At 39.9% G+C, this 25,244-nt stretch overlaps 1 protein-coding gene across 4 annotated transcripts in view; it reads right to left on the bottom strand.

Moving 5' to 3' along the window:
* The window catches only part of MADD (MAP kinase activating death domain), a 75,385-nt gene that overhangs the window by 24,858 nt on the left and 25,283 nt on the right, over positions 1-25,244 (bottom strand). The window contains exons 8-25 of one of the 4 annotated variants that reach the window (XM_062576038.1): positions 24,156-24,212; positions 23,202-23,380; positions 22,387-22,622; positions 21,855-22,011; positions 20,783-20,886; positions 19,712-19,905; positions 18,789-19,069; positions 18,008-18,147; positions 16,768-16,869; positions 14,760-14,819; positions 14,197-14,299; positions 12,732-12,918; positions 12,397-12,547; positions 9,008-9,214; positions 4,918-4,971; positions 1,678-1,775; positions 1,237-1,320; positions 164-322 (exon numbers count right to left, since the gene is read on the bottom strand). In XM_062576038.1, the coding sequence (XP_062432022.1) occupies positions 164-322; positions 1,237-1,320; positions 1,678-1,775; positions 4,918-4,971; positions 9,008-9,214; positions 12,397-12,547; positions 12,732-12,918; positions 14,197-14,299; positions 14,760-14,819; positions 16,768-16,869; positions 18,008-18,147; positions 18,789-19,069; positions 19,712-19,905; positions 20,783-20,886; positions 21,855-22,011; positions 22,387-22,622; positions 23,202-23,380; positions 24,156-24,212 (2,553 nt within the window). The remainder of the gene's footprint in view (positions 1-163; positions 323-1,236; positions 1,321-1,677; positions 1,776-4,917; positions 4,972-9,007; positions 9,215-12,396; positions 12,548-12,731; positions 12,919-14,196; positions 14,300-14,759; positions 14,820-16,767; positions 16,870-18,007; positions 18,148-18,788; positions 19,070-19,711; positions 19,906-20,782; positions 20,887-21,854; positions 22,012-22,386; positions 22,623-23,201; positions 23,381-24,155; positions 24,213-25,244) is intronic. The other 3 variants (XM_062576035.1, XM_062576037.1, XM_062576036.1) reach the window with 3 other exon arrangements.

Raw genomic sequence — 25,244 nt, 5'->3', positions numbered from 1 at the left:
TATATATTTGATAGCATATATTGTAAATCAGTACTGATTAACCCTTACAATAGAATCAGAGATCCTCTTCCATGCATGCACACATATTGAAATGATTACAGTGCAAAATTTAAATTTAAAAGAAAAATAAAAAAAAAAAAAAAAAAGTCTGGAGTGTCCTTACAAAGATAGAGCTAGTAGCAGAGTTTGTCTCAATTTCGCTGTCTGACACAGTGCCCCTCGATCCTGTCAGATTGCCACCATTTTCCACGCCCAGGCCATCACCAGCATTGCTACTTAAGTCACTGTCTGCTCCTAATGTCTCTCCGGAGCTGTTACTAACCTGTGGTGAAAAATAAAGCAGTTACCTTCAATAGTCAAGACACTGTGGAAATAAAAGTTGAAGGCTGTTTTCTCCTAAGGCATAAAATAATAAGCAGTAAAACTGAAGGCGACTTTTTGGTTCTCTCTTTTAATGATAGGATCCTCTCACCAAACCTGCTATGCAGAGCAAGATAAAGAGAGACTCAAAAAAATCTCTCAGGAAATATAATTTCTGGGTCCAATAGAGAAAGATAGCTGAGTATTATTCTTGTTCCAGGCTGAGAACAGGTCATGGAAAGCTTCATATTAACAGGCACACAGCAGTTTAAAGGAAGAAGGAAAAATAAAAACAAAAACAAGAAAAGAAAAAAGTTTCTTGAGCTTTACCCTGAAATATGCCACACCAGATAATGTGTGGAAGGAAGTAGTCTCATTCCCTAGCTCTGAATGCATTCTGCTACTTTCCCTCTCCAGACCCTACCGGTAATCAGAAGCAAGCAGTCACATTTTGATATGGTTCAAGTGCTTTACGTTAATACATCAGAAATCTGAGCACTTGCTCTTAATGCATTGAATCATCTGCTTTTTTTTACTCTCAGGTTACACTTTTAAACTTTTATTGTTCATAGGCAGTACCACACAGGACTAAGCCGTATTTATAAAGTGACTGCAACCTACCAATTCCACAGAAATACATATATGCCACCAATCCATAGGAACATATAACAGAAAATAGCATCATATAGAAAGGATGCAATCTGCTAATAAAACAGTATCCATACTCTGTCAGGCACACTTGCTTGCCAGCCACACACTATTATGTATGCATAGCAGTGTGCAGCCATACCATACACAAAATGTATACAAAAAATGTCCTCCCCCACTTTACCAACCAGTGAATCACATCAAGCTTGCATTTTAGGCATATCCTACCACTGTGCTAACTTCAGAATCCTGGCTTGTACTTCGGACCATAACTGCTGGTCCTCCACTGGGAACAGAGTCCAAATCACTCTTCTGCAATTAAAAATATAGAGAGGATAGGAACAAAAGACACATTAGTTCAATTTTTTTCATGAAGGAAGAACACCATTCCATCCACAACTTCCCATTCCTTTGGATTTTAAAGCACAGATCTTATGTCTCCTTGCTGCACGAAGTCAGCTAAAGAGATAATACTGCTTACATGTCAAATAGACCATAGGGTCATACAACCGAGCAAAGACCAGTCCCCTAAAGGAAGAGGGGGAAGAAATGTTACTAAATGAGACTTTCGGGAATTCTCAGACTCTAGAAGTCTTCCCACAATCGAGTGGTAACTAAAAGAATCCTTTACCTTATCGGGTAAGTCAAACAAGCATAGGAGAGACTGACCTGAGAACCTGAGGTCAAACTGAGGCCACTGTCTGCACTGATTTGCGATTTTTTCTCATCCGTTTCTCCCAAATCAAAGTGCTTCACACCTTCGGGCCCTGAGCAAAAGGAAACAGTAGATCATTATTGTACCAAAAAAACCCAGTATGGCAGAAAGCAGATGACAGACTGGAAGCAGGGACAATACTATGAAAACAAATTTGCTTTTTTATTCATTTTATTTCTTATTCCTTGGTACTGGAAACAACAAGACCAGCAGGACACATCTGCCACTCTTCAAATTTTAGTTTGGATTTCAAATACTCCAAAGGCATAGCTCAACTGTGACTATCACTAAACAGTACCTTTATTAGCCATTCAAGAGAAATAAGAGGACAGACAAAGGTCAAGCAGCTTCCAGTTATAACAATACATGCAAAGTAGTTGCTATTTAACTCTGGGAAGCCACTTCCTTTATTTCTGGTAAAATAAAGGAACTTAAGTATGTAAAGTCAGAATACTTTTCTGAACAGCTAATTTGCTCAGTTTCTTGGCCGAGTTTGTTTGGTTGCCCCTTAAAAATTTTCTAGGCAAAAATCAGGCAAAACACAGCATGAACACACAGAGTAATAACTGGTATCGCACCAGTAAGAATTTCAAGGAAGAGGCTTGTATGATGTACTTCACAACATTTGCCAATTACACATCAAATGGCTCTCCAGAGTTTGCAATCACATAGGTCAGTACTGAGAGAGGGACCTCGCAAGCCTTAAGTCATGCATTCATTAATCTACCCAATCTGAGGGAGGAGGGGAGGGGGGAAAGAAAGAAAAAAGAAAAAAAGAGAATCTGATGATCAATTCTCCATGCAGTTCTCAATTTGTATTATCTATTGTTCTCTGATGAGATGGCAGAAGGAAAAGGAGGGAATGAAGGAAAGGCAGAGCCTGAAAAGAAATTCGGAAAGCACTGCACAATGTAACTAACAAGGCAGGAAAAGAATGTGCTATAGACTGTACACTGAGCTCAAAGGGGGAAAAGACTGAACACAAAACTTCTGCCAGATCCATATCTGCCAACTATTCAGTAACAGGACATGACCAGCAGCTGGAGTATTTGTATTAAATACCCATGACTATATCCAGCTTCTCTCAGCAAACAATGCCACAGTATCTTATAAGCACTAATCACAAAATCCTGGGAGTTATGAATATATTATATCTAATATTAGAGAGGGGGAGACAGTGAAAAGGAAAGACAGGGAAAGAAGGGGAGAAAGAGAAGGATAATATACAAAGATTTGTGGGAGTGAGTTTGAGATGGTATGTAACTTATGAAGAGCAAAGCCATAAGCGGGCTGTGCAGATTGTACTAGCTTTCTATTTAACCAAGAATTCTCCATGTGAAATACTTTACAAGAAGTCTTTCATTTATTATAGTCTTCTATATATAAATCCATATGGCTTGGTTACTGTAAATCAAATTGTCAAAGTTTCTAATGTAAAAGAAAAAATGCAAAAAAAAAAAAAATAAAAATTAAGACTAACTAAAAAATCTCAAGTTCTCAGGATATTTTCCAATGAAAAATCACATTTTTGGAAGTCTCCTATTTCCAATTATTCAGATGGCTACCATTCCTAGTCCTGAATAACGATACAATGTAAAGTTTCATACATCATTACTTCAGCAGAATACTGAACTTCAGTTGTGTGTTTTAAGCAATTTAAGAGTTCCCTTTCTCACCAACATATTGACATTCTGTCAATTTGACTTTTAAAGTAAGTGAAGCTGACTAAATCAGTTCAGGAATTTGACAATGGAGGGCAATACCGGTAATGGAGTGTAAGGAGTGCATTAACCACAACCACATGCTCTCACTGCCACTTTACAGGCACTTCATCCCTCCAATTAGTTTGTTAGTGGAGCTGGATAATTATTACAGAGGAAACACCAAAACCCCAATTTATCCATTCTAATGTTGGCACCCAACTGAAGGGCCCATCTTAGGAGAGTAGCTGTATGCATGTGATACATATGTGTCTTACACATCCTCCTACCTTGGCAGACATGAATTTAGATTTTAAATGCACTAAGATGTACTTCAGAGGTGGCCCATTCTGAATTGACTCCAGATGTTCCTTTGCACTTAACTGAAGTATCTAATTGAGGAACCTGAAATTATTATAACAAATTCAGGCCTAATCAGAATGCCAGGAATCTTTATCTGTTCCACTTACTATTAACACTCTCCCCTCTCCGCTCTGAAAAAAGGGAATCAGTGCTGCAAAGCAGGAATTACTCTCTTTCTTACAGCTGGAAAACATCTACCATATCACGGCTGTTATAAACTCTCTCTTGTCTGTATACCATGTAACATGTTACCAGTGGTAACCAAAACAACAAAAATTGCACTGCATCTGCAGGTAACACGTATACATATTTCAATGGATGATAGAATCATAGAATAGAATCACAGAATCAGTAAGGTTGGAAGGGACCTCTGGAGATCATCTAGTCCAACCTCCCTGCTCAGCAGGGTCACCTAGAGCATGTTAGACAGGGTTGCGTCCAGGCAGGCCTTGAAGATCTAAGACTCCTGCAGATTTAGAGACTACTATTTAAGATTGCAACCATCTCAGACTATCTACTTCACTCCTTTCTCTTAAAACATGCAATATAGAAACAAAATCAGGTTGATTCCCCATTATTCTCTAACAACCAAGACTAAATACAATTCTTCACATACACCTCTCTGCTCAAAAGCAACTTCCTGTGTGCAGACTGTCTGCAGTCAGAAACCAACTACTTATAGTAGACATCAAGTAACAATATTTGCCATCCTAGGGCTTGAAAGGCCAGAGAATTCTTCACTCCAATAACATTGAATAAAACTATATATTCATGTCAAGTACTTGTTGGGCCAAAAACAGTCTCTTTACTTTTTAAGAAAGGAGATGGAGTGTCTTTTAAAATCATCCCAAGCATAACTCATATAGCGAGGAGGCAGGATATCTGCTTCTCCTTTGAAGACAGTAACATGGGGAGGGAGTACAAGGGGAATACATTTGAACGCAATTTCCCTGGGACAAATTGATCTATTTGGCCTCCTCTGTGATACAGGCTTTCCCCTGGATGGTAACTCTTTGCTCCTGTGGGAATGAAAACATGTGCCATAGATGCAAGCTAACCCTGCACCTGGGGAGTTGGCAGTTATGGGGAGGCTGCGGGAGTCAGTTTCTGGGTTTTTAATCATTTCCTTACTCGTTTTTTCCAAAGCTTTTTGCTTTTTCACTTCCTGGTGCTTGTTCCACAACTCTACCCAAGATGCAGTGAGAGCAAGAGAGAAAGAGAAAGAGTCAGCGGCTGGTCAGACAGGTGAAAATGGGAAAAACTTAAAACAAAACCCCACCCCTTCACCTCCAAAAAAGCAGAAATTTATGACAACTACTGAGTGAAGGGTTAATTAACACCACTTAGCAAAATTTCAATGTCAGGAATAGTGTGCTGTATCATCTCTAATTTACAAAATTCAAATGTTAGAAATGACTTCATGCAGTGAACCAGCTAAGTAAAAACAGCTATTATGAATAAAACATCACAATTTATCTCCTTTCCCGAGAAAGGATTTTAAGATTGTCAGATATTTACTCCTCAAAACGTAGACATCACAGAGGCTCTATTTAAACAGAAATGTTTTCATATCTTTAAGTCTGTGGAATAGTCTGTAACATTAAAAGAAAATGGCTGAAAAGCAGCAGCAGTTCCAAGACAGTTTAAATTGTAGGTTAATACAATATTTAACCAACATTATATTTTTTAAATTAACAGAGAAAAGTTCACAAGTGAAACAAACTATTTTTGACTCGGCAGCATTCTCAAAACATACTTGACTCTGCCTATCAACCAGTCCTTCACACAAAAAGCTGAACTCCTCAGCGTCCATTTGTTCCTATCAAAGTATGAAGAAGGGCAAAAGGGGGAAGAAGAAAAACGAGCAAGATATTAGTCATGCTTAATGCCACCTTCCAAAATTTGCATTAGGTCACAGCACTCCAGCCAAGTCAAGTGATTCTGTAACAGCGTACAACACAACGCAGAATAAAAAGGAAAAAAAATCTAGAGTCTGCATGCACTCTCTTCATTTGAAGCTTAGCCCCAAGACTTGCACTTTTCTATTACCCACATTCCTCAGCTCCCTGAAACGCAATCATCCTTTGTGCTCAGAAACATCCACTCATTCTAGGTGCTGGCCAGTTGGCCCAAACCTGGCCTGCTGAACTGAGTCTGAATGCTGCGTGCTGTCCTCTCTCACTAGCACAGTTGAGGCTGGGAATGCTACAGAGGCACAGACACTCTTGCAAAAGCAGCAAAGGGGAAGGCAAGGAAAAGGAAGCACAACATTCTATTTTTCTTCTAAGCAGCTTGTTGGGCAATTAGAAGGCTACCAAAAATGTGTCAGGAACCCATCTCACCCTGTAGATGGCAGAAATTAAGGGAAGACAGATTCTAAAAAAAATCTATTTGGAAAAAAGGTCTGCTAAAAACAAAAGGATAGCGTTACAATTATGGATAAATGCTCCAAAACATTACCATTAAAAGTATGATGAGCAAGGAAAATATAAAAAGGGAGAAGGACTAGAAAGATGGTTGCTAGTCAACCAATTTCTATTTCTTCTTTGTGACTGATGGATATTCCTTCAACTTTGATAAGCACACAGCTGGATACACTTATGGACCCAAACAGCAGCTTTCTCTGTTATCAGTACCACATACTGAAGAGAGAAACAGGAAGTCAGATGCTTTCTGAAAAAAACAACAAGAGGGCTTAAGCAGGAACACATCCTTCTTGAGCTTTTGAGAACTCTGCTAACCCCCTGGCTATGTTTCCTATAGTGTAAGAAGTACAGGTACCATATTCTCTAGATCTCAGAGATCCATTTAGATTGCCATATTAGCATATACTGCATGTTCAGCAGCTCTTAGGAACAAAGGGTTGTATATGATTTTACTTCATCATACTGATGACCTACTTTTCATTCTGGCATTTCCTCCTTCAGATTAGGGCAAATGGATAGTGTCTCTATTTGCATTTTGTCTACATAACATCAACTGATTTACTGATAGTTTTATTTACATATCCGTAACTTGAGGCTGTAAGTACCACCCAAACTTCACAGAACTGCTGAGGTTAGAAGGAACCTCTGAAGATCATCTAGTCCAACCCCTACAACTGAAAGCAGGGTCAACTAAAGCAAGTTGCTCAGGACTTTGTCTATTCAGGTTTTGAAAATCTCCAAAGATGCAGACTCCGTAATTTATCTTGACAGCTCCAGTGCTTTTTATATTTAAATGGAATTACTTGCACTTATTTTGTTATTTCAGCAACATTTAAATTTTTACCAAAAAATTTAAAAAATTTTCCCTACATAACAATTAGTTTAACTAAGAGGAGAATCCACATTTTACTCCAGATGAGATTTCAGCCTAGCCATGACTTTAACTCTGACCTTGTATATCCAAGGTATTGTCATTTACAGAAACTTCCGTAAATGACCAAAAAGGAATTATAATACCAAGCAGCTTTAAATGCTCCTCCTACAATGCAGGAGAAATTCTCTTTACTTACAGTTCCCAAGAGTCAGACAAACACAGCTGCTACGTTGTTTTTACAGTAATTTCTTGAAGATTGACTTGCACAATAGTTTGTGATTCTTGGTGATTGATAAAAGCAGTTAGACAGAGAGATAGAAAAAAACATGGAAGTCTTTCAAACTAGCTTTGTCCAGATTTAGTGAAATCATATCCTCCTTATAACTGTTTCCATAGAAGACAAGTGGAAACCATTAGAGCATCAGAACCACCAATAAGAGCTTTCCTGTAGCATGTCCTTGAATTTGTGAAATTGTTTAATATTAGTATTCTGGCAACAGTAGTTTTCAACAGCATATTAAATAGTACATCTTTTGCAAAGCACTTCTTATGATGCTTCACAAACTCAAATTGTATGGGGTGCCTATGATTTCCCCTTTCTTGGAGTATTAATTTCATCTGAGGAAAAGATGCTGGCTGAGCAATCCCGTTCAAAGTGTCTCTTCACTCATCACAAGCATTCTGGCCTAGAGCTTGTTTTATTCTTAGCTGTCAGAAACATACTTGTCTTTTCCCCTTTTCTACAGAAGGGCAATTAAATCGTCCAGAGTCAACCAAACCACCAAGCTGAGTTGCTGGAAATCTGAATCTTTTTAGCTCCCTAGGAGAATTCCAAGCAGAGTACAAGTCTCTTGTTTCTATGCAATTGCCTCCGCTACCTCTAGAATCAAGAAAGCAAATCAAGTCAGAAGGACTCAACCTGCAGCTATTACATGGGTACAGAGAAGAATGTCTGAAACTTCCTCATGCACACATTCCTTTGTCTTATACAACATACTGGATGTATAGTCCCACTGTAGCACAATGCTTTTATAATGAATCTTCCATACAATGATTCAATTTAAAAGTTCTTTTAAACAGGATATATGAAGAAATGGCTAAAACTTAACATGACATTTTTGGAGCTGATACAGACTTTTCCTGATCTGCTGATAGATTAGCTCTAACCTGCTTACAAGAGAAACATACTAAATCTTGTTTTTTCCTCTCTCACACCTACAAAGTCCTTCTCTCCCTTTTTTTAAAAAAGTAAAACAGAATTCTAAGTTTAGCTCTAACTTTTCCCCCAGTCCTTTTCTTTGTTTTCCAGCTATGGAACATGAATGGAAAAATTTCCAGTTAACAAGTCTAGCAGATGCTGTTTAGAAGGGCAAGCATTCTATTTGCCATTACATAGAAGGAAGATCCATCAGTCCTAATCACTGATACTACAAAGCTAAGATGCATACATATAACCAATGAAATCTTTTTCTATGTTTTTTTTATTACTAACAACTAGCAAGTTCTGGATCACATTCCTATCAGGACATACACTTGATAATCCAGATGCAGTCAAGAATGAAAACTATGTTTCACATGTCCCTTCCAATACTTGCCCTTCCCAAAGTCCTACTGGCCCTGTTTTCCTTTGACCATTTTCTGTTACTTGAAAACATCAGCCACAGAGCAAGAAACAAAGTTGTCTGAAGTGCAATAATATTCAGAAATAATTAAAACTAAAAATCTTTAAGGGAGAAAAGTGCCCCGGAAAATATTTTACCAAGAGCAAGAGAAGACACACATGATTATTCCTTCTGATCTAAGGTGTAAATGAAGCATGTTACAGCAGGAATGCAGTGTTTTAAAAATGAAGAAAATGCAAATAGAACCTAATGCCAAGATAGAAGCCCCTCCTGCACTTCACATGCACCTCAGTACACACCAATGGAAGCAATAAAATTTTCTTCCTTTAGACTCCTTGTGTCAAACTCGCTTGGCCCCTTCCCTGCAGGGCTTGGTGCCTTTGGCATGAGTTGAGGTACCGGCAGCTGCATCACAGGCTTTGGCTCTGCTTTCGGGGTTGATGCAGGATCCTTGCCAATTGGAGTGATAGCGCCATCCGTTGGACTTCTTTTTCTTTTTTCTGGTTCTTTAAAGGCAAAGAACAACAAAGTGTCGCCAAAAAGAAAGTAAAGAAGAAGGAAAAGAGTAGGAGAGGACAGTCAGGAAGGAAAAGACAGGGGGAGACGATGAGACAAATACTTTCACTTCTATCATTAAGACTAGCACTGAAATAGCTCAGTCCCACATTTGATCGCATAGGCTACCATGGCTTGCACATAGTTTGATGCTAATCATAGAATCATGGAATCAGTAAGGTTGGAAGGGACCTCTGCAGATCATCTAGTCCAACATCCATGCTCAAGCAGGGTCACCTAGAGCATGTTAGACAGGGTTGCATCCAGGTGGCCCTTGAAGATCTCCAGAGAAGGAGACTCCACAGCCTCTCTGGGCAACATGTTCCAGTGTTCTGTCACTCTCACAGCAGAGAAGGTCCCCCTCACATTCAGGCAGAACTTCCTGTGCTTCAGTTTTTGCCCATTGCCTCTTGTCCTGTCACATGGGACAACTGAAAAGAGTTTGTCTCTGTCCCCTTGACACCTTCCCTTCAGGTACTTGTACACATTGATAAGATCCCCCCTCAGTCTTCTCTTCCCCAGGCTAAAGAGGCCCAGCTCTCACAGCCGTTCCTCCTAGGGCAGATGCTCCAGCCCTCTGATCATCCTCGTAGCCCTACCCTGGACTCTCTCCAGTAGCTCCGTCTCTCTCTTGTACTGGGGAGCCCAGGACTGGACACAGTACTCCAGATGAGGCCTCCCCAGGGCTGGGTAGAGGGGCAGGATCACCTCCCCTGACCTGCTGGCAACACTCTTCCTAATGCACCCCAGGATCCCATTGGCCTTCTTGGCCACAAGGGCACATTGCTGGTTCATGGTCAACTTGTCATCCACCAGCACTCCCAGGTCCTAATAGAAACAGCAGAGGAGAAAGCCCGGGTGCTGTTCCTGGGATACCCCAATAGCTCTCTTTCCGGAATGCTGGAAACCTGCAAAACTTCTTTGAAGGAGAGTGTAGTATTAAGCATGGTATTTCTTCTGCCAAGCTGTGCAAAACTATAGAATGCAGCCTCATCTACTGAAAATATTGCTTGTTGAATACAAGCAAGTTCCTCTTCCAGTGAGAAGATGACATATACAATCATCTATGTTGGGTAACACTGAATGAAACTTCAGTTAATAAAAGATATCAGCTATAGCACTTACATCATTCTCTGAGACTTCCTATAATCATATGTTCCCAAAGGTAATTTTGATCATTTCTCTGTATAACAACCTACATTTTGAATCACAGCAAAACTTTCAGAATAGAATATTCTAAGTTAGAATTAGATTTCCCAGTAAAGAATCTCCTGCAATTCTGCACAAACTGTTCCAATAGCTGATTATGTTTACAGTCAAAATTTAAAACCCTGAGGTCTAAATCTGTCTTGCTACCAGACCTTGTAATACCTTTGTCCCATAAAGATTTTGCTATCAGCGCAATCTTCTCACATAGATAATTATAGACATTGATCATCTTCTAAAGCTCAACAGATTGAACACTGCTGTCTTTCAGAGCAGAAACGTTTTCCCAACTCTTTGAAGCTCTTTTCAGAAACTATCCCAATTGTTCAGTATCTTTGCAAGGCATGATGGTCATAATGGAAAACATTACACCAGCTGTGGTCTTTTTGGTAGCATATCCAAAGACAATATAATCTCTGCATCTTAAATCTATATTCCAAGGTTTATATGAGAAACAACAACAAAAAACCTTCCCCTCACACACACTGGTTTTCAGAGAGACCGAAGAACACTGGGAAGCTCAGACTTAACTGCCGCTTTCAGAGACATTTCTTGTTAGGATACAGTTCCCCACCCTGATATCACTGCCAACTTTCCTTGTTCCTAAACACATGACTTTAGTTTGGCCATATTAAAATAAATTCTTCACAACCATGCTTTATTAAGGATTTAGAGTTCTCTAGATAAATGACCTATACTCACCACATACAGTTCCAACAGTATGCATCATATGCAAACTCTGAACAATTATATGACTACTAGATCACCACTTTAATATTAAACAACAATAAGATAAATGTCAATCTCTACAGATCATTTCTAGAAATTTATCTGAATTAACACATTGAAATCAGATAGAAGATACTAAGTATTTAAAATCTGACTACAAATCAAGCTGTCCTGCAATAATGAAAAGTGCTTTAAATATGCATCAATCCTACAAAAGTTTAAATTCCTAAGTTTTGTTGTGTGCGACTACAATTAATTCACTTTAAGTTTTATTTACTATCCAACTATGATGTTTGGCACTATGTTAGCATGACTTCACTCCTAAACCATTGAGTTTTGCAATGGCCATTCCATAATTTTACTTAGAAAAGGCTTATACTTACCAATGTCATCGTCTATCCCACATTTGGGATTACTCTATCAGCACAGTCCTCCTGATCTACCTCAGCAGTCTAATAACATTTGGAAATGAATATCAGTAGCCCACAGAGCATCTGAGCTCATCAACTCTTAAGATCCCTGATGTAAGTCATCCACACTGCTAACTGTAAGGTGCTTAATAGGTGCTACTCCTCTGCTACTGTGAATTAGCTTTTTATCATATGAGATTACAGCTGAGTCAAATATCTAATACAGAGGTGATATTGTATTATTTTTTGCCCTTTCACCTATGCATCCATTTTATTTAGTCTTAAAAATAGATTTTAGAAAAAGCAGAAGAACAAAGGGGTATAACTTAAAGCAGGTGATCCTCTCTAAGAGCTTTTAGTGATGTAAGAATTACTGTGTAATGCAAGATGGTCAGTACAATCTTAAAGGCTGCTATGATTCCACATTAGAAACATCTCCCTTCCTATTCAGGCTGTCTGGAACAACTTTCCAAGACTGTGGATGGGTCAGTCTCAGCTGAAGGTCTCCACTCACAGAATTTTGACTACCATTTGTAAAAGGTATTTTTATCATGCTGAATAGTTTACATTTTCAATTGTCACTATGGCCATTATTTCACTTTGGTCAGTTGAATGTGTGCAAGAGAATTGTTTCAAGCTCTGTAAGGTTTCAGTAACAATGATACAGCTCTTAACTGTTTCAAAGTGTGGTAAAATTCCTGAAATATCAAAATCCACAAAACAGCTAACTTTACAAAAAGGATCTTGTTTGCCTCAGAGTCCTATATTCTCATAAACACATTTCTTACCTTTATTGTAATAATGGGTGTGTGCTATCTCTAGCAGGCTAAAAACACTGGCCATGCCTCCCAGGCCAGCATTTGCGTATGACTGCTCCAGGCTCAACACAGTGCACTTCAGCAAGTCCAACATGCCTTTGTAAACCTTGCGGCTGATCTCCTACAATGAAAATCCCAATAGTGTTACTATTTCAGAAGTGAAAGTCATTCAAGAACATAAATTCCAAAACAGTGCTGTAATGTCAACCTGTAGCAGTTAATTTAACACATTGTCTTTAAAATCTTCTACAAATTGAACCTAGGCATACACCAGGTATGAGGATTCTGCTGAGTTCAGCACTGACCACATCCTGTATGATGTCCTGTCGAGCATCTTCTTCTGACTGGATGGTGCGATTTAGCTTGCTTAGTACAAAGACACGGAGTTGCTCACTCTCCAGAAGACGCCGGACTCTCTTCATGTTCAGCCAGCCAACACCCTGCCCGTCGAGAACATTGTGTACTACCTCCTTCAGAAATTGCTGGTTCTCACTGACGGATATATATAAAAAAGAAAATACCAGGCAGAAGTTAGTCCTCTACCTGTCTAGGCTTGCACTGGAAGAGAGATATGGCCAGGATATACCTGTAAATGCACTTTGTATGAAAGCTAAGTTTACAAGAAAATAACCGCAGCTTAGCTAAGCAGGCTGCTAATACAACTGCACACAGCCCAGGCTCTGTTCCATAGCTGCAGTATTGAGCATTTTTCATTGCTCCCTATTTTCTACAATAAGCCATAATCAGCTTTTCCCCAGTACCTCTGTCTACTTCCACAGCAACCCTCAGAATCCACAGGAATCTCTTATACTACCACCTTTGCCTTGTCCTACCTGTAGGCTTTCCTTGAAAGGTGAAGGGCAACCCCAACTAATGGTACTAGTGCAGCAGCCTTGTAGGGTGTACTGCTTCATCTTGCTTTGCCACAGGTGGGGGAAAGTAGAAAGGAAGGAACTCTTGTGCAGCCTGCAGTGCCTCCCAATATGAACGACAGTTTTTGTCCTTGTTTGCCTCCCATCCCTATTAGCTTAAAGTAAATTTCACTCTACACATGGCTGTTAGGGAAGAAAGGGAGGATAATGCTCAGGCACAGGTCAGGTAATGTTTACTTGCACCATACCAATTCCCTTCCCAAGGCTGAGAAAAGCACTTCTCATGAACTCATGGAATCAAACTGTTCCATGTGACTCAGCTGATCCCTTGTGAGGTCCGCTAAACCGCTACTGGCTAGACTACCTCCTTCAGAACAGACTCAATTACAAAGATAAAATACTGAGCTAAAGCAGACTCTTTCAGGACCTAGAATCTTTTCGGAACTCAGACCAAAAGTGGATAGTCTGGAGCACAGAAAAACACATATATGTACTATTAACTGAAAGGCCATCCATATGAAATCTTTTCAGACAGTCATGTGTGCAAGCTTAGGACAACAGAAAAATACTGCATAGTTTTCAACAGTTAAAATTTGGCCATCTTTCCTTAGGAAGTTGGAGACCTTTGTAACAACACTTCACACTCAAAAAAAAGTATGTTTATGTATGTATGTGAGTGTGTGTATACATACATATACACATATATATGTGTGTGTGTGCGCATATATATTTATATACACATTGTGTGTGTGTATGTACATACATATGCACATATGTATGTGCGTGCATATATATTTATACACACGTGTGTGTGTATATATATACACGTATATATGTGTGTGTACATATATATATACGTATATATATACACACATACACAGACATACATGCACTCTACCTGGAGTTGCTAGTTCGTCCCTGAGGTGATGGAGATTCTCTCTTCACTGTTGGGCTGTGCTTAATGACTGAAGACTTCTGATCCACAAGGGCTCGCCTGTTCCCTAAGCAGGAGAGAAAATAGGATAAGAGGAAGAGGGGTGGAGGGAAAAACAATCTGTTCCCGGAACAGTAACAAGCAATGCTAAGGTGGCTAACACACCTATTAGGATTACAGATAACAGACTTCAAACAAAATGGAAACTCCAAAAAGCAGCAGCATATATCATATTCTAGCATCACACATCGGCAGAAAACAGTAATGGGAGTAATGTAGAGAGAAAAAGAGAAGATGGTAATGGGAGCAGGAGGTGAAAGGCAGGAAAAGTTTTGCTGCTCTGCATGCAGTTCCACAACAAGAACCATCTTCAAATTAGTCACTATATGTAAAAGCATAATGTATTGGGGGTGACTAGTATAGATCATGTGATACTGGTTACCCAGTGAGAAAGGTAGCCCAAAGTCAGGCATAGGGAATGCTGGAAATTGGTATATCATGCACAGCTCATGCTGTAGGGAACCCACCTTCATTGCTTACTGGGCCAGCTTCAGTAATAATCTCCATTATAGTATTTAACCCAAATACTGGGACATAAAATATACAATTAGTAGTGTACTACAATATCTACACTCCCCACCATCAGCATCAAAAAAAAAAAAAAAAAAAAAAAAAAAAAAATCCAAATACCAGCTACTTCCCAGCCCTCCCTCACCTCAATCAAAACAAAACCCAATGACACTAGAGCAGGAAGGACACTTGAAAGCCCAAGTCAACAAGGGCCAGTCTAAATAATCTAATAGATAGTGCTTGACTTGAAATTTGGCATCGTGGAACCAATGTATTGCACCTCCAAGGGCACTATTGCACACACTGCATTTCAAGGGCACTATCAAAAACATCTGCATCACTGAGGAAAAAACAATATTAATGGATGTGCATGAAATAAAAATCAAAAAGGAAGATGAAAAGTCAAACAGTAGCAATGAGATGGAGTCCCAGCATCACTTCCCATTAGAGTTACTGACACAGGATACCACACACACTTGATTAAGAAAAAGAGTTACTCAGCTATTTTGTATCCTTTTAACAGAGACAAAAACACCTTTAAAAATCAAAGTGTCCATTGGGAATACTAGTTAGGCAGCATGCACACATAAGTGAACACAAGCACATACACACTCTTGCACATGCACAAAACAGACCAAACAACTCCATGGAAATCTCATCCTCATAGCAGCATAGTAATATTAAAGGCCCTACAGCATTATTGTCATCAAGAACACAACACCAGACTGCAGAAGATGAGGCACAAAGCATGAACATGGAATGGCAAAACCCATCACTGTTTTCTTCCAATGCATGGAATCAGTCATTAAGAAGTTTACCCATGAAAATAACCCTGACTTGAAGTGTGCATCTTATCCTGCGCAATTGGACACGAAAATGCAACCAACTGGTAGAATTTTGTCAAAAAGAATCTCTGCTAGTGTTTTCACCATACCAGTCCTGTTCCCCCTAATTTTACACACAGGGAACAATTACTTGTCTCAAAAACAAAGTCCAAAGCCAAAACACAAAACTCAGCTTTTGGCCTTTGTTTCTACAAGGTCAAAGGTCAGCAAAACATCATACCAACCTTCATCCACATCCCTTCCCACTTCCAGATTAAAGTAATCTTTACCGATGAAAATGATGAGGAAGAAAAAAATAAATAAATCGACATATTAAAACAAAAGCAGCAAGTTCTAATCAGATAGAATAATTCAAAAGGCAAAATAAAATCTTCCTCCAGTTCACCAGCTGAAAAGGTCTCAACACTAAAACACACCAGTGTCCTCAGTCACTGTTCTACTATCACATTCAGTGCCAGAATGACCAGGCTGACTAATTCCTTAGTGTAAGAAGGTAATTTCTCTAGTTTTTGTTCAATCATGTTATCTAATGCAGACAAACAGAAGATGTTCCAACTAGCAGAGTCTGTGCTTAAGTTAGGGATGAATCTTCACTCTGAATGAGCTGAAGCATGGGTATACTTTAACTTTGATCGGGTAATTTTCCATTTGGTTAACTGAAAAGACTATTAACACTTTTGAAACCTATGTAGACCTCGGTCTCCACTGGAGGTAGGCAAGCATTATCCCCACTTAAAAATGGGGAATCACTGAAACAAGTTGCCTAAAGCTAATCATGAAGATGTATTAGTGCAGAAGTAGAACCCAGATCTTGGTTCCCATTCTTTATGCTAAGTACTTCAAAACAAAACAAAACAAAGTACCAAAAAAAAAAAAAAAAAAAAAACACAACATCCCAACATTCACTCTGTATCTTCTACAATAAAGTGGACAAGCAAGTTGCTCATTCCAACAGAACCTAACTGTTGCAAAGTCCATCTGAGAAAGATTAGACTCAACACAAGTATTAACCCAAATTACCAAAATGCCTTTACCCCTAAAATGCCTTTTAGGGGTAAGTCCTCAGATTGCTCAGTCACAAGAATGTAAAGGCTGTAGGAAACAAAGGGAAAATGGTTACCTTTTAGGCTGGGAAAGGGAGTATTCTTGTCTCTCCCAACTTTGGTTGGTAGGGCTAAGTTGGACAGACTGAAACTTGTGCTGTGGTTTCTGTACAGACTGCCTACAACAGAAAAAAAAAGTTAAATGCCTAATGCTCATTGTACATCCCCAAATCTCTTAAACTTCCTGCAATTCACCTTTTTATTCAAGGTCCCTAATGATGGAGTATTTCTTTATTACCTAGAATCTTAGAAGTACGTCTTCTCATTTATGATGCAACTGTATCTGTGGTTAGGTAATTCTGAACTGTATAAAACAATCTAATTCTCAGCTTTTATGTTACAATTATTGCCATTGTATCTTTGAATCTTGTACCAATATGTACCGACAACATCCACTTGTCTTCCTGCACTTAAACAGGTTACCTCACATCAACCATGTCTTCCAATTTGATTCACTTTTTAAGAGCAAATTAATGGTAGGGACCACATGAGAAAACACGATGACAGAAAATTTCCAATATATGTAAGCCCAAAGTGAGGATTGTGCATAGAGCCTTATGAAACTCCATAAAGCTGCCACAAAAGTTTGCTTTAAAATAGAAGCTTTTTATTTATAGTGAGAAAACACACAACAAAAGTTTTTCCCAGCATTGACAGATCTTTAAGATCTGTCAACATAACAGTCATTCGGTTAAGTGTGCATACAGCCTGGAAGCATCTCATGTAGATCAACAAGCTGATTATCTCTTAACACCTCAACATGTTCATTTAAAACATGAGTATAACTACTTAATCTGCTTAAGTCATCCTTTTCAGCCTTATTTTAGTAATAATCGTTTTACTAGAAACATCCAACACATCTTCCTCATTGCCACAAACTCCTTCCCATGCTCGCCACAGTAGCACAAGACTCAACTGATCACATTTTCTAACACAGAGTTTTTTGACGAATGGAAGTTTTCCATACCACTAGACTTCTTTATTAAAACATATTTGAAAAATTCTAATCTGCACCTCAAAGTGACGTATAACTCAAGGGCCTAACCATATAACTAGTGCTTTAGGTATTTTTCACTAAGAACAACTTTGGTTATCAGCAATGTAAGTTAAACAGGTCCTGTGGTTCCTAACATGATTTCTGGAGACCTGGTGACAATTTAACAATCAAATCATCCTCTCGACTAGCCACCTCTCTATCGCAACTCTCTTTAGTCTCTAACATAAAAGATAAAAAAACTTTAATGTATTAGTACATACTGGCAAAAGACATGATGCCCCCAAAACCTTCACTGCTGTTGTTGGAGATGGTAGAGTTTGGGGAACTGGCCCTGGAGTCTGAATCTGCATCAGAATCATTGGCCAATTTTAAGCTGTTTGGGCGCAGTAGCTTCTGAGACCTTTAAGGAAATAAATACAGCTGTTATCAGCATTTTTTCCAATCAACAGCATCATCTCGCATAATCATACAAGGTAGCCTCATTCCTCATCAGTTTTCATCACACTACCCTTAACATGGCAGCAGGGGATGGGATTGGGAGGGAGGGTGAAGAATATTCGTATTTAGGCTTTCACTCTCTTTCACGGCATACTGGAAGTTTGTCTGTAAAAATGCATTGAGGATCAGGGGTTCAAGGGGTCTGCTTTGAGGGTAATAACAAGAAAATCCAATGTTTTCTGTCCCTATACTATCAAAGCCCCTCATATCTTATCCCCAGGAGACAAGGCTTCACAACCAAAATTCCTCTAATATTTCCAAGAATCAGCAAGTGATATCCTAGAACACTTCTAGGAAACACTGGCACTTCTGTTAGCTCCTGCTGGTTAAATAAAAGCAAGGAACTGAGTGAACTAAGCAACTGCCTGCAGTCAAACCAGAAGAGTTTGCAGAATTTCAGCATTAAATGGCAAACAACAGTGACCAATAGAACACTTCAGGTGCAAAGGACATTTGAGCAACTGAGTGTTAAACTACATGAAACAAACGGAAACCCCAAAATTGCTGTTTTGGGCAAGAAGGACAAGAGATAAGGAGACTCGCCTGCTTCCATTAAGATTCTGGTTAAATCTTGGGGTGTAGCTCTCTTCCTGCTCATCATCCTCATCCTCCGTAGGAAATCCATACTGTGGTTCAAAATAAGGATTGTCGTACTCTCGCTTCCTCACCACCCCTTCTGCAGAACTCATGCTGCCAGCTGGGCTGTCACTCTCACGACGGTCCAAGTTCATCTTGGGAAAGCTTGGTTGCAGGGGCAAGGAAGGGAGATGGTTTGAAAATCCAGCAACTATCTTCTCTTCCATCTCTGCTGAATCTGCTGATTCCTGTGGACCAGTCAAACCATTGACTTGTTTGCCAATTTGTATTACATACAACTGAATGGCAGGAAGAGAACAATTATTTCAAAATGGGCGGTCTACAGGGCCCTTGCACTGACTTGCAACCCCATCCCATCACCTCTATTAGTGGTTCTATCCTATGGTTTCATAAACAGTGCAGTACTTGTGCACTGTTTTAGGGGCTTACTACCCTGTAACATAGATCTGTTAAGCATTAGCTCAGGATAACTGTTCTCCATTATACGGCTTTGTGGCTACGGAAACAACATCCGTTCTTAAATGACCCACAGATTCATGTTGGTTCCACCACCCACTCCTCATTCCTCTCACACATCAAATCTTTCCAGACTGCTTAAAAGCAATTACTGCAGTCCCATCTTGCACCCCTATGTTAATAATGTATTCTTCAATGCATGGGAGCTTCTACGTACAGTTATCCTCTGTCTCAGCACAGAATAAACTCAACCTTGCTCAGAAAGTCCAGAAAGAGCATGCAAGCTATTCTGCACATGGTTTCACAGTCCTATTAGCTTTCGCGATCCTCAAAAAAGAGCCACGTGCATTCTGCCCTTCTGCACATCCTAATACCATGTCTGAACTCTGGGCTGAACTCATCCCAGTACACACATGATTCACTCCATGGATGACAGTGCTGGGGCTGCTACTGGCTGTAGTGCTGGAACTTGAACGAGGCTGGTTGTTCTCTTGGGAGTGCTCACTGTCCATGGCCTGTTCATCCAGATCCCCTGTATATTCTTGAAAATCATCAAATTCCACTTCACTAGCATCACCAAGGGCTGCGTGAGTCAGGGGATCAACATCTGCAAACACATCATTTTGCAATAAGGAGTACTGCCTTCTTCAGCCTCTTGTTCATCTAATGATCACTGGCAGATGAGGACTGCTCAGCAGAATACAGAATCACAAAAATTTAGGTTAGAAAGGACCTTTGGAAGTCACCTATTCCAACCACCTGCTCAAAGCAGAGCTAACTTTAAAGTTAAAGCAGGTTGACTGGGGCCTTGTCTTGCTGAGTTTCAAAAGTCTCCAAGGCTGGAGATCCCACTGTTTCTCTAGGCACCTATTAAAGTGTTTAACCATGCTCACTGCAAAGAGTTTTTCCTCATTTCCAAGCAGAATTTCCCTTGTTGCAACTTGTAAATACCTATTGTCCTTGGGACACAGAAAATGCACCGTAGTTTCTATATTTAGTTGCTTAAACAAAGCAGTAGTTTCTCACTATCACAAGAGAAGCTACTGCTGTAGCCTCCGTACAAACCACAAAGAATGAATTTTCCTGTCCTCACTAGGATGAGTGCTTCATTAAATTCAGCACTAAGAACCAACATATAGGGGCAGGAGAAAATTGGTACTCTGCTGCTTGCATTACACCACATCTGCTGGCAGCAGCAAGTTATTCCCAGATCTAGCAAGTCAGTTGTCCAGCAGCACCTAATTCCGTTCCTCTTTCCCCCAGCATCTTTTGGAAGGTTTTGTTTATAAGCAGAAGTATCTTTTTTTTGCCCTTTCTTTTGCTCTGGATGTAAAAAGATAAAGTCTCTTCTACCTCAGAGCAAGACTATGACAGATCTTGTTGATTCAGAGACTTAAGAGGCAGCATCCTTGCCACAGTACAGGCGAATGGGGAAGAACCACCTATGGGGGCTTAGTGAAAGCACAGCTCTCAGAGTTACTCACTTGGGGTATCGCCATTAATGTCACATTTCATCATCTCACTGACAAAGTCACCAAGGGAGGAGTAGGAGGAACTTGAGTCATCATAGTCGACACTGTCACTGCCACTGTCACGACAGGTGAGAGAGAGAGATGAGAGGCAGCACAGCAACAGGAGGGCCAAATATTTCAAAGATGTGAATCAGCACTGATTCCATGTGTCTCATAAAATCTCATATTAAAGTCCCTATGAACAAACTTCTGGCTGGAGTTGGGGCTGGCTTTGTGAGAGATAAGAGCAAATGAAATAACTTTGAGATAGGTGAAGAGACAACACAGGAAGAAATTTAAGGTTTTCAGTAAAATTAATGAGGTCAAGCATAGGTGGGCAGTGTATGAACTCTCAGTGGAGTTGGGGATAAAAGCTTCAAAGGAACTGGAAATCTCAAGAAAAAATACTTCATTTTTAAACTAATGATAAATCCAACTCTGTCAGCATCACTAGTGCTGTGCAGAATGTAAAAAGGCAAACAATTCCCAGTCTGAAAGATCTCATAGGTTAACAGAAAATGAAAGTTAATAAAATTAGATGCAAAACTGAAGAATATACTTCAAATCACTAAAACAAAAAAGTTATTCTCATTTTACTGAATACAAAAAAGGTCTCAAGTAGTGGGTAATACTAACAACCTTTATATAACCATGTGCTTTGAGCAGAGATTTGAAAGAGCAGTAGAATGGGCAGGAAAGCTTGTAGTACTGAAGTAGGAAAAAAAAACCCAAGAGAGAGCAGCATGGAGGAACAAAATATTATGGCAGGAGGAAGTATCAAACAGCAAGGGGCACACAAGTAGCTAAATGCAAATGAATTGTGCTAAATGAAGGCTTAAGACGACACTAGAAAAGGGATCAGAGGTTGCTACATTGCCAGAGCAGCAAGAGTCAATCTGCTTTGGCACCAGTATTCTGCCCAGATGGAAGAAATGAAACAGTAACTTAGGAGGCTAGAGAAAAAGGCTGCAAGAGAAAAGTAGCAGAAGGAGGCCAGAATATCTGAAGTGACAATCACAAGACTAGAGTTATGCTCTCCACTAACCTGTCATCAGTGGCATCAGAGTCCGTTTCCTTCTCTACCGGGACATTCAGTGCTTCAGCCAGCTGAGAATTACTGTCATAGACACGATAGTGGATGGGCTGCAGCTGGTGAGCGTACCACTTAGGTTTGTCACCAATCAATGCTGGGTCAAACATGTCTGCACAGAAAACAAGAAAAGAGTTAATTGAACTTGTTCCCTTCTGTCAGAGGCCTCATTCACAGTGAGGCTACCCCTGTAAGTCTTGCACAAAGGAAGAGAAAATCTCTGCTCTGAAAAACATACAAAACTACTACTCTGCAAGCAAACAAGATACAAGAGGTGAAATTTACTGGAAGAATGGGAGGCTAATAGCAGGGGATGCAGTAGAAACCTATCAGGACATATGTAAGAATAGAATAAGGTTTCTTGAACTGGAAATCCCTCCCCAGCAGGAATAATATGGTGTTAAGCCAAGTTCTCTCCTAGAATCTCTCTGTAGTTCAAGTTCCAGCAATACACAAACTGTGCAGGAAAGTTAAAACTAAGACTTACTGTTATGAATTCTTTGAAAAGCATAGTTAGTAGGGTTGAGTGACCATTCTCCAAAGTATTCTACTGCCTGGGTCCTGGAAAGCTTATCTGCAAAAGGAGTTTGCTTTGGCCTAGAGGCAAGAAAGGAATTGGCCTGAAAAGCCACCACTGGTCGTGGGAAAAGACGAAGAGTGCGAGTATGCATCTGGAAGCCTTGCAAAACGTTTGGTGAATTGAAGAATCTCACCATAGCAACCCTAAAAGGAAACAGAGGGCAACATATCAGATAAAAAGAAACAGAGTAAAAGACAGAGAGCCTTTAAAAGTTATGCAGTAGGCAATGTTTCAAACCTCTGAAGAATAGTAACCCAATGCAAAAATTTAATCTTCGCAGAAAATTTCTAAAAAAAGATCAAGAAACCACTTTGTTTTAATTCATCATCTTAGCACCAAGACCCGTCCAAGGACGGACATCTTTCTCATACCAGCTAGCTGAGGCAACAACCAAGTCTCCAGCTTTCTTGCAGTTCAAAGTCTGTAATTTAAGCTGAGGAGACAACATCAGACTAACAAGTCCAGAGTAACATGGCTAAACTACAGGAGAATGCAAGAAAAAAAAAATCCCCCCTGTCAAGATGGATGATTATGTTCATGCATTTAACAGACCCAACACAAACACTGTAAGTGCTGTTCATTTTCCCTTCCACCCATGATGTGAAGTGGAATCTTCAGTAGAACCAAGATGCTGCTTTCATCACAGGACCACAGAAGCATCTGTGCTGCCTTCAAGTGCAACCTCTATAGAGACTTAGCGTTACCTTTCCATTCAGCCTCACCTGGTAGCCACGTCCACAGAGTCCACATCATTGCCATAGATCAGAGGGTTGAATTCTGTGGAGGGAGTGGACTGCAAATCACTCTGTGGTCTTCCCAGCAGCAGTGGCACCTCCTGCCCCTCATGGAACTTTTCTAGATTAAGAATGGGCTGAGTATTCAGACTCATGCTGGCCAGTGCCTGACAAAGGACATTACATACACACTCAGTAAGAAAAAATTATTTAATGAACAAGAGCCAGAGCAGAGCTGCCCTGCCCTCCAGGCAGTCATAGCAATTGAGCATGTTCCCTTTGTGTGTATTAAACCATCTCTTTTCCTGCACTGAGCCAAGAAATATTTCCCTGTCCTTGTTCATGCGGACTATCCAAACAATTTTCTCAATGATGAGACAGTTCTGGAGTCAACCAAAGGGTGCCACACAGCTCTGCACTGCTATCTCATTTCTGAAGTAAAAACAGGTAATACAAATCTGACCACTAGCTGTATGGGATTCTGAACAATTTATCGGAGAGTTACTTGGCATGTGTAGTTTGAATGCACATTGGGACATAGAGGCCTTGAAACCTGCCTTGCAACTTTGCAGTTAGACTGGTGAGTTTGATATCCCAGGACAGTGTGCAGATTATCTCCACACAGGCATCTGTCTGTATCCCTGCAATATTCTACTTCCTGTCTGAATTAGGCATTCATCTCTCCATAAACCTACCATCCTCTTCAGCCCTTAAAATGGCCTCAGGAAAATGCAGCATGGAGCAGCAGGACCGGAAATTTTATCCTGGAGAGTCAGAACAATCCTATATCTCCTTCATTTCTCCCCTTCACCCACTGAGTCCTCATGTGTTTATTTTACAAATAAATAAATAAATAAATAAATAAAAACAAAGTAAAAATCAAAACACCAAAAGGAAAAGGTTAAAATGTAAAATCGAGGGGAAAAGAGTAAAATAAAGAACCTTGTTGTCAGGAGTGTGCAGCTGTTGCTGAGTGATTGCAGTCATGCTAATCAGACACTGGAGGCAAGATGGAAGATCATATGATAACAGCAGCAGCCCATCAGAGCCAAGACGAACACATGACCACAGAGAAACAAATGGAGGAAAAAAAAAATCTATTACTACCAAGTATCACAAATGAGAGGAAATAAAAGGGACCACAAAGTATGCATATTTTGATAGAGAGGTCAGACTGCCCCACCCCCAAACATCCATACCTAGCTACAGTTTCTTTGGAAAGTGGAAAGGCTCCTGTCATTTTTGATACAGCTAAGACCTTTCCACTACAGTTTAAAAGCATTATATCCTGCATTTTTTTCATTGACATTAAGACCCAAAGGCACACCAATATGTTAATCTTAGGGACAAGGGCCTCAATTTAGTCTTCTCTACTTTGTAGACCAACCAGCAAACCCTGTGTTTGAATGAACACTCTGAGAATTTTAAAAAGAGTCATTCAAGAAAATCACGTTTTATTCTTCTGTTTTATTTAAGCTGAATATCAATTCAGCTTTGCCCTAGTGAGAGAGTTTTGCTGAATAGTGCCTGAAATTGTAAGGGGGTGAGGCAGAAGTGTGAGGAGTGGGGAGGGATGGAACTAACAAAACTCCAAGCAATGCATTATTTCCACCTGTGCTGACAGGAGGTACTGGGGTATTACAAAGATTATGCACTTCGCTCTCCTGCTCTATGAGAAGAGAGAAAGAGAAGACCTCATCAGGTCAGTAATACACTTTACCTTTAGATACTGCATGCAGCGTGCACAAGGAAAACAGAAATAAAAGATAAAACCTGCTTGGCATGATCAGCCAGGATGACCCAAGCTGATTAATGGCTTAGCAGGACCTGAGAGGAGAGACTGAGACCTCACACACAGATCTGTGAATGGATGGGAAACAAAGATGATCATAGACAGACAGATCAAGTCAGAGTTTAAAGCCCACATGGCATATGTAAAAGGAGGAATCTGGAACTTTCTGCACCAAATAAAAACAAGGTAGCCCCAAATGACAGCAAGAAACACAGAGACAACCTGCTGCGTCCAAGAGC

Source organism: Rhea pennata, chromosome 5, assembly GCF_028389875.1.
Source record: "Rhea pennata isolate bPtePen1 chromosome 5, bPtePen1.pri, whole genome shotgun sequence".
NCBI lineage: Eukaryota > Metazoa > Chordata > Aves > Rheiformes > Rheidae > Rhea > Rhea pennata.
Note: the sequence above shows the minus strand (reverse complement) of the source record. Positions and strands in the feature narration are given on the sequence as shown.